The 11038-nt window shown below is 39.7% G+C and overlaps 2 protein-coding genes across 2 annotated transcripts in view; both read left to right on the top strand.

The window, feature by feature from the left end:
- The first annotated feature begins 1050 nt into the window (after positions 1-1050).
- On the top strand, positions 1051-6906 carry LOC109860275 (nardilysin-like). Its single transcript, XM_020439258.1, has 15 exons — positions 1051-1368; positions 1517-1840; positions 2005-2099; positions 2369-2517; positions 2658-2771; positions 2852-3047; positions 3116-3321; positions 3390-3560; positions 3642-3985; positions 4115-4615; positions 4713-4863; positions 4928-5070; positions 5178-5556; positions 5662-6148; positions 6429-6906. Exons 2-15 carry the CDS (start codon positions 1626-1628, stop codon positions 6602-6604), a joined length of 3327 nt encoding a protein of 1108 aa, XP_020294847.1. The 5' UTR covers positions 1051-1368; positions 1517-1625; the 3' UTR covers positions 6605-6906.
- Positions 6907-8140: 1234 nt separating this feature from the next.
- LOC109860273 (sodium channel protein 60E-like) overlaps positions 8141-11038 on the top strand; it is an 84649-nt gene continuing 81751 nt past the window's right edge. The window contains exon 1 of the mRNA XM_020439257.1: positions 8141-8203. The gene's annotated coding sequence lies outside the window, so the exon portion shown is untranslated. The remainder of the gene's footprint in view (positions 8204-11038) is intronic.

Here is an 11038-nt window from a genome sequence, read left to right as displayed (position 1 = left end):
TTACGAAGAAATTCACTTATGTATTCTGTACTTATGTATTCTGTAGTCTGTACGAAATTGCGTGCGAACTTATTATAATAAAAAAGAAAAAATTTTGAATCGCGCACAACACGTCCGTCACACTTGAAAGATCGACGAGATCTGAGGCTACGCGCTGCGCTGTGAGTAGCGCAGTAGAATTTTTCACTGCGCACGCACCCACTACGCGCTTCTGCGCTTTTGGATTTTCCTTAGCGTCGCGGGCCCACAGGTGCGCAGTAAGGGTTGAGTGGTTTCTCTAGCGTCAAAACAACAAAAAAACTCGTCAGTCGGAAAAGCACTTGAGTTGAACGTAACGCTTATTTTTCACAGGCGTATTAATTGTAACATTTATTAAATTTTCGTTCTCTGTCTTGTTTTACATAATCCAGTAAATTTTCTGCTAACATTAAATTTATTTCTTTGTCGGTCAGTCGCGACGATAAAACGCACGAACTCGGAGGATCGCGATATAAAATGATATCTCTCTATATTCGAATAATCAATGTAAAATAAATGTTTGACGGAAAAATATCTCGTATCAATACTATATGTTGTATAAATTGTTATAAAGGTCAGAAAATTCTCAATGTTTTTGCAAGTACGTTGTTATTGTAACTTGTACTCGCGCTCGCGAAGAGATGAATATATTTTTAATATTGTTCGCGTTTTGCTAAGTTTTACTGTCGTTTTATTTCAAAGAAATTTGCAGAGTCAAAGTTATATATTCGTTAACGTTTATTTAGGATCGCGATTGCTTATTTTCCTTTTCGATCAAACAATCAAACGTTTGTTTTATTACGTTTGTCTTTTTAAAATCAATGCGATTCGCGGTGTATATTTCGACGTGAATGTAATACAACATGCGCCATCGGAAGCAGAAGAACGGAACTGTCAGGAAAGCGAGACAAGATATAAACAGATGATCAGCTGATGATACAGATAGAAAAATTTCTGAATAAAAGAAATTGATATTTGGAACGAATGCAAATGTTTACATTCGGAAATTAGTTTTCGTACGTTCGAAAACGTATATACACTGTGTTTATTGCACATTGAACGTTCTCGTCGGGTTTTTTTTGTTCTGCTGCCCTAACCTCACAACGGGACGGAGACCATGATTGTCATTTAGGTAGTTGACCCAGTTAGGCCGCATGTAATATAAAAATTTACACAAAAATTGTTTGGATTTGAGTGATTGGACGCCTGAAAATAAAAGTGGACGCCGACTGTTCCGTACAATCGTCGTTTTCTGAATTTCTGAAAGATTTCTCACGAAAGATATTTATTTCCTGTGCGGACAGAACGATTGTAATCGATCAGATTGCGTTAAAAACATTAATGTGAACGGTAAGTCCGATCGGAAAATAAATGATCTTGTTATTACAATCTCAAACAGTTTGAAAATATGCAAGATATTAAAAACAATTTGTATTCTTCAAATTCGATAACGAGATAATTCACGAGATAAGCATATGATGTACGGATATGTGAACAGATACGCGCTACTCCTGACACGCATCATTTCCGTGCAAGTAGTACGTGCATTCCGTCTTTACCCGATCTTCAGACGACGCATAACTAACCACGTGTTTTTGTCGAACAAAATGCCGAAGAACACGCAAAATCCGCCGGAAAGGAAAACGAAAACGGGTCAGGATGTCGTCGCGGGTGTCAAGAGCGGATCGCACTCCTCCGCTCAGTCTGATCTCAAGTCCGACGGGATACCGGAAACAAAGTGCTCGATGAGCGACAACGAGAATTTCAAGGTCGAATATTTGGACACACCAGTGAAATCGGAAAATGACAAAAAGGAGTATAGGTTAGACACAAAGTCACAGTTGTTTATCTGTATATTTTAATTGTAGAGAGTTTTGTGTGTGTGTGTGTAAACACACACTTTTGTACAAAATATTATTTACTACCTGCAAAACTCTATCAAAATTTATCTAAATTCTCACACTTTGTGTCTGATGTTAAATTTAGAGTCATCAGATTGCGAAATGCAATGACAGCATTGCTAATATCTGATATGCATTCAAAAGAGTCATGTGCTCAAGATGAAGATGACCAGGATGAAGGTGAGAAGATCTGATTATTTTAATATATAAGATAATATTTGGGAAATACTGTACATAATAAATAATCATATAATAAAACAACTTGTACAAAATAAGGAAATTATTAATAGCTCTGAATTGCAACAGCAAATTTAATGTATATGTATTAACTGACTTGTATTTTTCATAAAAATAATTACTCTAGTGATAAATTATAAAGATACAAAATCACTTCAATGATAAATTATGAAGATGTAACATTTATTCTTTGTTGTTGATTACAACAAAAGATGAGAGTGAAGATGAAAGTGATGAAAATGATGAGAGCAGCGAGGATGATGATGAAGACTATGATGACGATGAGGAAGATTCAGATAGTGAAAGATCTGAGGATTATAATGCTTCAAGAACAAAACGCGTCAAGAGAGATGCAAAAAAAGTATGGGACAGTTTCAGAGTTTGTCTTATGGCAATGACATTAACTTCAATTAAATTGAACTGTTAGATGTCTGTGAATTTATACGAAACAGCTTTAAACTACATGACTGTAGGTTGTAAATAGGTTTTTTTTTTGATTAGGCAGCTTGTGGCTTATGTGTAGGAGTAGGCAGTTTTAGTGATCCAGAAGAGGTTCCAGGCATGGCACACTTTCTCGAACATATGGTCTTTATGGGATCAGAAAAATATCCAGAAGTATGAGACTTTCGATAATTGTAAAAGATATATGTTGGATCACGTAAAAAAAATGTATCCAATTATTGTATAATTCGTAGGAAAACGATTTTGACGCGTTCATTAGCAAACATGGTGGCTATTCCAATGCCTCCACAGATTGTGAGCACACAACGTTTTATTTCGACGTTCAGGAGAAGCATCTGCTTCCGGCTCTTGATCGTTTTGCTCAATTTTTTATTAAACCTCTGATGAAGAAAGACGCCATCACGCGCGAACGAGAAGCTGTGGAGAGCGGTATATAGTAGAGTAATAGCTCCGTTTTTGTGGAGCTTGCATTATCTTGATCTGTCTTGCTTGTGTAGAATTTCAGTTGGCCTCACCTCGCGACGAGAACAGGAGAGAGCAATTGTTCTGCAGTTTCGCGCGTAACGGTCATCCGGCCACCAAGTTTGTTTGGGGTAATCTGGTGACGTTGCGCGATAACGTGAACGAGGACAAGCTGTACGAAGAGCTGCACAAGTTTAGAGAGCGCCATTATAGCGCTCATAGAATGAAGTTGGCTATACAGGTACGCAGAAGATGAATGTGCGTCTTCTGTCATTGAATAATTGATCATGACATGTACGTCTGTATCAGGCGAGATTGCCGCTAGATACCCTGGAAAAGTACGTCACGACGTGTTTCACTGATGTGCCGAACAACGAGTTGGTACCTGACGATTTTACCGATTTCAAAGGCAGCAGTTCTTTCGATACTTCGGCTTTTCGAAGAATATACAGAGTTAAACCAGTCAAAGATTGCAGCCACGTACGTTGCAAATTGCGTAAATAAGTAATCCGCTTTGTATATTGTGCAAAGAAATGTAAAATTATGAAATCTTCCGCTTAGTTACAATTAACGTGGGCACTGCCTCCGCTACTGGATTACTATAAGAGTAAACCGTATCGATATATCTCGTGGATTCTCGGACACGAAGGCAAAGGATCTCTGATTAGTTATTTGCGTAAGAAGACGTGGGGTTTTGAAATATGCAGCGGTAATCCCGAGATTGGTTTCGAGCACAACTCCATGTACTCGTTGTTGAGACTCATCATAAATCTAACGGACAAAGGATACGAGCACTTGGACGAAGTCCTGGACGCGATATTCTCCTTCGTTAATATGGTGAAGCGCGAGGGTCCGCAGAAAAGAATTTACGACGAGCTTCATCAAATGGAAGAGAATGATTTTAGGTAAAGAAGGTAATTTTTGATTAAAAAAAAAAAAATTACGGAAAAAGTAGTACAAAAAGTGAATTAATTTTGTAAGAAAAAAATTATTGCCAGACATTGTCGAGTTGCACGTGAGATCTGTCCTTTTAGATTCGCCAACGAAGAGGAATCGGCGGATTACGTGGAGGACTTGTGCGAGAGCATGCATTTCTATCCGCCGCGTGAGTACATTACCGGAAGCGAGCTTTACTTCGAATACAATCCGGAGGCTATACAGCACTGTCTGGACTACTTGACGCCGGACAATGTGAATATCATGATCTCGAACGGCAAGTTCAGTGAGGAGAGCTTGGACAAGACCGAGCCCTGGTTCAAGACCAAGTACACGGACACCGAGATTCCGAAGGAACGTATCGAAACCTGGAGAAACATACTCATACGCGACGATTTTCATTTGCCCGCGCCTAATCAGTTCCTCACTGACGATTTTTCTCTGATAACGTTACCGGCGGACTGTTCGAGATACCCCGTCATGATACACTGCGACAATATATCCGAGATTTGGTATCGTCCGGATCCCAAGTTCCGTTTGCCGGATTGTTACATGAATTTCCATCTTGTTTCCGCGCTGGGCTACGAAACGCTGGAGAAGTAAGTAACAACATGTAGGATGCAACAATAAAATCTATTAAATTATGTGTTTGTTACATTCACACGCGAACAGTTTTTCACACGATTGTCGTTTCAGTGCGGCCATTATGGCGTTATACGTCAGTATATTGAAACTGTTGTCAGCGGAAGAACTTTACCCGGCTACGGCAGCTGGGCTTGATTACACGATCAATGACGGCGACAAGGGTATTACGATAAAAATTAATGGATTCGACAAGAAATTGCCGGTAAGTGCAATTTGAAATGTTGAGTTTGTGGACACGCGCTTCAATATTCTTTTTCGTATTTCAGCTCGTGTTAATGATCATTGCAAAATACATAGCGGACTATGAGAACGTTGACAGGGAGGAGTTGGTCAAGCTTTTCGAAGTCGCCAAAGAGTATCTGCTCAAGACGTATTACAACACGTTCATAAAAGCTGGAAAACTCGCACAGTACTGTCCTTTATTAAATATTTACTTCTGATTATTTTAGGAATCAATATGATTCTATTGTAAAATAAATTTTACGCGTATTTTTATCGATTAACATATTTTTATAGGGACGTGAGAGCGAGTATACTTAAGCACACGTATTACACGTACGTTGACTTGCACGCTGCTCTGCGACGCGTCGATTTCGAAATGTTTCACCGCTTTATCAAGAGTTTCACCGACCAACTATACGTCCAGTGCCTCGTGCAAGGCAACATGACGGCGGACGCCGTGTTGAGCAATGTTCGGGAGTTTATCGAAAGGCTGAACACCAAATCGCTGCCGTTCGACGCGATGCCAAAGACGAGAATCATGAAGATACCTCTGGGCACGCACTATTGCAAAGTGAAAAACATCAATGTAACCGATGTGAATTCCGTAGTGATGAATTATTATCAAATCGGGGCCGAGTCGATCAAAGTGTCGGTGCTGGTCGACCTGTTGATGGTAAATGTTTGTTTGTTTTGCAATTTTGAATTGCTTCAACACAGAAAGCTATAACGAGAAACAAGTGCTTCTCGCGATATTTTCAACCGCCTTTGCCATTTGCAGATGATAATGGAGGAACCGTTGTTCAATCAACTCAGAACTCAGGAGCAACTTGGCTATGATGTCTCTTGCTCCGTCAAAGATTACAATGGCATATTGGGATATACTGTTACGATTCACATTCAGGCGGACAAGTACACAACCGAGCACGTGGATCAACGAATCGAGGAGTTCTTGAATTCGCTCAACAATTTCCTGGAGAAAACCTCGGAGACGGAATTGGACAATATCAAGGACGCGCTGAGGAAGACAAAGCAGTGCGCCGATATTGATCTGGAAGAGGAAGTTAACAGGAACTGGGCGGAGATCACGACGCGACAGTACAAATTCGACAGACTCGAGAGAGAAGTGCTCGCGATAGAGCACATAAATCTCGACGAGCTGAGACAGTGGGTCGCGCAGCACACCCGAAACGGTGGCAATTTCCGGAAATTGAGCGTGCACGTGGTGGGAACGGATCCCAAGAGCAGAGTGGACGTCGAGGCAAATGGTAAAATATTTTATGACACCAGCAAGTGCCCCTTTTACAAGCGTTTGCGTTTTCGCGTTAATCTTTCTGTTAGGTTAGGTTAGGTTAGGTTTTCCACATAAATGTGAGTGAATGTCATGGAGCGATATATAAAGTCATAAAAAAATAGGAGGAGTAAATTGAAAAAAAAACTATCTTTTTTCTCACTAGGACATATACATAAAAAATAAAAAAATAGGAAAAGAAATAGAAAATAAAAAAAAAAGAAATAAGATATGAATTATTTTGCACGTTATTGCAGATACCGAGGAAGAGGGGAAGGCGGCGAAGGAATATTCTCTAACTTTCACAGCCGATGTTCAGCAACATATTGAGAGAAAAGAATTGACAGATTCCAACTACATCATGAACATCCCGGAGTACAAGAAAAATCTGTCCGTGTATCCGCTGAGAGAAGTTGACGCTCTCAAAGCGTAATGGCTCTATTAACAAAATGACGCAGTATAAATGTGATAATAAAACCTATTGAGCTATATACGAAAGATTGTTTTTTTTTTTGTTTATTGAGCGCTTGAAAGGTGACGATTATTCTCACCGTGTAATAAATAGCAACAATGGAATGGAATATGCGAAACATGTAACCAGGCTTGTTTATTTCGATAAACAATTTTTTATTCACACGGATTATATAACAATATATTGAAAGTATTTTGTATGTTGTGAAGTGATACACTTTAAACTATCACTTGAAATTAAATGACACGATATTATCGATTTTATTTGGATTTCAGATTATCAACCAGTAATTTTCCTTCATGTTCTCTTGTTTTTTTCTTGCCAAATCCAAATTTCGAGTTATCATTCATTTTTTATCAATGATGATCGCGTTCAGCAAAAAACTGCTCAGTTGTCAACACTCGACGTTGACTTGATCAACAATTTCATTTAATTTCATTGATTTCATTTAATTTGCAACTTTATTCAATTATCAATGATTTTATTTGATTTTAAATTTATCAACCAGTTTTTCTCTCTTCTTGAGCGAATCAAAATTTATTATTTGTTTTTCACCAATGATCGCGTTCAGCAAAACAACCAAGTTGTCTCGTCAACTCTCGACTCTTGATTTGTTGTCTCTAAACGTGAGAGCGTTCCAATCACGTTCGATTGTTACTGAAATAGCTGTTTTGCCGAACGCGGTCGTTAACTCGGTGTTGGTAACATCGCTCAGTCGGTTCGGGCCGTTCAACGCCAGATGGCGAGTGTTGCGCGATTTTGGCGCGCGCGTCGAGTTCGCGCCATTTCGCGGGAGCCATGACGGCGAGTTCGATTGCGTTCGATTGCGTTCGATTGTGTGTTCGTATCGCGGATTTAATTACGATCGCGCGTCGTAGATCTTGAAAAAAAAACAAAACCGGCCTATCGCTGACGTTGCAACGACGTTGTAATTTATATAATCTGAAGAAGAGTACACGAAGGTAAATTACGATTTAACGCGCCGATAGAGAATACACATACATAGATGTAAGAAAGCTATAGTCTTCCTAATTTTACGCGCATTAACGCGCGCCTGTTATAAAGAATGACTTCCCGTTCGGTAGATGAAAAACTTCTGATGTAATAAATAATAAAACTTTTGCCTCGCACGAGAAATCAATAATCGAGCTCCCTCGCTGAAAGAAAGATGTACGAGCTCTCGTTGTAAAGAATCAAACGGGCGTCATTTCTAGAAAAAGAGAAAGAGAAAGAGAGAGAGAGAGAGAGAGAGAGAGAGAGAGAGAGAGAGAGAGAGAGAGAGAAAACCCGGTGTAAATCCTAAGTAGGACTCGGCTTCCGCAGGTCTCAACAACTTATCCTTCATAAGTCTCGCGCTGATGACGCCCCGCATTGTGAAGTTTCATCGTCCCTTTCACCGCCACCGACGACGACCATTACGAGGGAGTCGCGAGGGGACACGAGGGAATCGAAAGGAGAAGTTGCGATCTCACATAAGAGCGGTCGGACGTGCAGGAACGGATTTCGAGGAAGAAGCAATATCCGACGTATTCGCATCTCTCCGTTCTTGTCTCTTCAACGGTGAGTTTTTTTTTCTCATTGCTCTCTGTTGGAGAAACATCTCGCGTGTTTTTTCCGACTATTGTTTTTTTTTTTTTTTTGGCGCGTGTAAACGCCTCTTTTTTGATTAAATCTTCGGCGACGAGGTCTTACCCGGATGATAAACGCGCGAATTGTTCTCGACGATCTCAATTCCTCGGAATGTTATAAATCGGGATTCGAAATCTATTTCGCATTCCACGCGAGTGAGAAAATCGTAAACAAAACGGTTAACGGAGCGTTTACAATGATCGCGCATGATCGTGAATTTATCTCGCGCGTCGGTACAGTTTGTCTTACGAGAAATATTACGAGCCATCACACGTGCACGTTTGCGAACGGAATAACCATTTGTGTAAGACGCGCATTTGTCAAAGCGCAGCTGTTACATAATCTTCCGGATGAAGTCGAGTGGGTTTTCGTTTAAAACCACGCATCAATATCGGTCAAACTGAGAATGTAATGTAGACAGAAAGCACATGTGATGAACGAAACGTTTTTTGCAAAAAAAAAACGCGTTTAATAATTAAATTGTTTATTCGGCGAAATTTTTGTCGATTATCATCGCGGCAACAGGAGTAGATCGTTGCGCACATTCTTGGAATTGATTTCGATCCAAATTGTTTCTCTCTCTTTCTCTCTCTGTACACAATAGAACAATAATCAAAATGCAAAAAACAATTTTCCGAACGAAAAATGCGTTCAATCATTAAATTGTTTATTCGACGAAATTTTTGCGGCAAGCTGTTTGCTGCGAATTTTTTGAATTGACTTTGATCGAAATTGTTTCTTCTTTTTCTCGCAATAGAACAACAATCAAAATATAAAATTACAAAAATAATTTTGCAGACGAAAAGTTTAATAATTCGATCGTTTATTCGACGAAATTTTCGCTAATTGTCGCGACGACAGAGTAGCTACTGTGCTAAATTTTTATCAGAATTGACTTTGATCCAAATTGTTTCTCCTTCTCTCTGTTGTATAATAAAACATCAATCAAAATGGAAAAACAGTTTTGCGAACGAAAAAATGCGTTTAATAATTTAAGTTGTTTGTTCGACGAAACTTTCGACGATGAGTGTCGCGGAGAAAGCACGCGGGAAGAAAAATGAGACGTTAAATCAACAGCATCGATTTTAATTGAAATATATATATCCAACGTCAATATTATCAAACAGATAGTCGCTTTAAGAATCGAGATATTACATTAATCGTGCGCGCAATTGAACGAAACTATTTATTTTCGTCGGCAGTAGACGTCGACTTCAATTAAAGCAACTTCTTTTTTTTTCCGCGTTGTGCAAATTTTTTTGGAATTGACTTTGATCGAAATTCTCGTTTCCTCTTCCCCTCCCCTCTTATCTTCTCTTTGTCGCGATGGAACAACAACAATTGAAATTACTCCCATCGGAATCGATTTCGAAAAATAATCACACAATAACTAGCCGAGCTATCGCCGCACGCCTCTCTCTCTCGCCCACGTAATCCAATTTCAATTATCCCACTTGACCCGGTGGGGAAAACTTATGATTCGCACTGTGCAAAAGTGCCTTACGCTCTCGTGGGAATGTATATATGTATATACGTCCGGATACGTTTCCGAGGGAAGTAACGTAGCGCCCAGTAAGTTCCGAGTAGAATTCATGCAATTTCGCGGAAAACGTGTGCGCGCGCGCGAGAATCATCAGCCGTTCATTTACGTTAATTTTCATTTCTCTCGTCTCTAATTGACCGTCACCTCTTCGCAAAGACCAACCAACGTATCTCCGAAATTGTAGCTCGTCGGAAATAAACGACGAAACGAGTAACGCTGTATAATAATGTCACTCGTACTCGAGCGCAAGTAGCGTGGATTTCCCGCTCGACTACCTCGTTTCACACGACAATAATCTCGTTAGACGGGAAAATCACGTTTGGCTTAACACACATCACATGGAAACCGGCGCTAAATAACACGTCTCGTGTATTATCGGCGTTAGAGATTTTTCTTGAGATTTTTTTTTTTGATCCGTCAACGTGTAAGTTCGGGTATTCGCCGGATTTCGCATGACGAATTTGTCAGATAACATCCGTGACGGATCGCTCGTCTTCGCTTTAATCCCGGAAAGGTAATTCGTTTAACAGAAGAGCCGTGATGTAATTTCCGAAAGGGGAAAACCGAGCAAACCCGTTTATGCACGCGCCGCTCCGAATTTAGTTCACTGACAAATTGCTTATTATTATTTGCGGCACACCGACTAATTTATAGTCTCTTCGTTACGCGAAGAATGTGAGATTTACTCCATTGGGAGGATATTGTTCTTAAAAACTCTTTGAACTCTCGCGTAACTATTTAACTCTCTGTAACGCCGTGTAACTTCGAATTCACATACAGATACATCGATATTCTTTTAATCTAATTTTATTTTTAATCACAATGTGGCGTACGCATCTTGTTCTGTCACTTCTCCTTCGTAACCATCGAGATTGTTTATTGCAATTGTCAAAAAAAAAAATCTTTGAAAATTGTAAACTCATTGGTAATTTATAAATACTCAAGATTACTAGAAATTGATATTTATAAATATTCAAGGTTACTAGAGTCGATATTTGTTAGTTTGATTTACGATGGTTACACGGAGCGGCTTATGGCTCAGTTGGTTTGTGCGGGACTTAGTAACCACAANAATCCAGGTTCGAATCCGGACAAAAGTGTGTTCGGATTTTTACGGGTCGCTCTCCTTCTGACGAGCTGATAGCTCACCGAGATGCATCTCTGTCAACGAGATTTCTCTCGATTCGAAGTGTTTATACGCACTTCCGGTGGTTCGGAATCCA

This window comes from Pseudomyrmex gracilis, unplaced genomic scaffold, assembly GCF_002006095.1.
Source record: "Pseudomyrmex gracilis isolate BER0280 unplaced genomic scaffold, ASM200609v1 scaffold_357, whole genome shotgun sequence".
NCBI lineage: Eukaryota > Metazoa > Arthropoda > Insecta > Hymenoptera > Formicidae > Pseudomyrmex > Pseudomyrmex gracilis.
The sequence above is the reverse complement of the archived record's forward strand: the minus strand, read 5'-3'. Positions and strand labels throughout refer to the sequence as shown.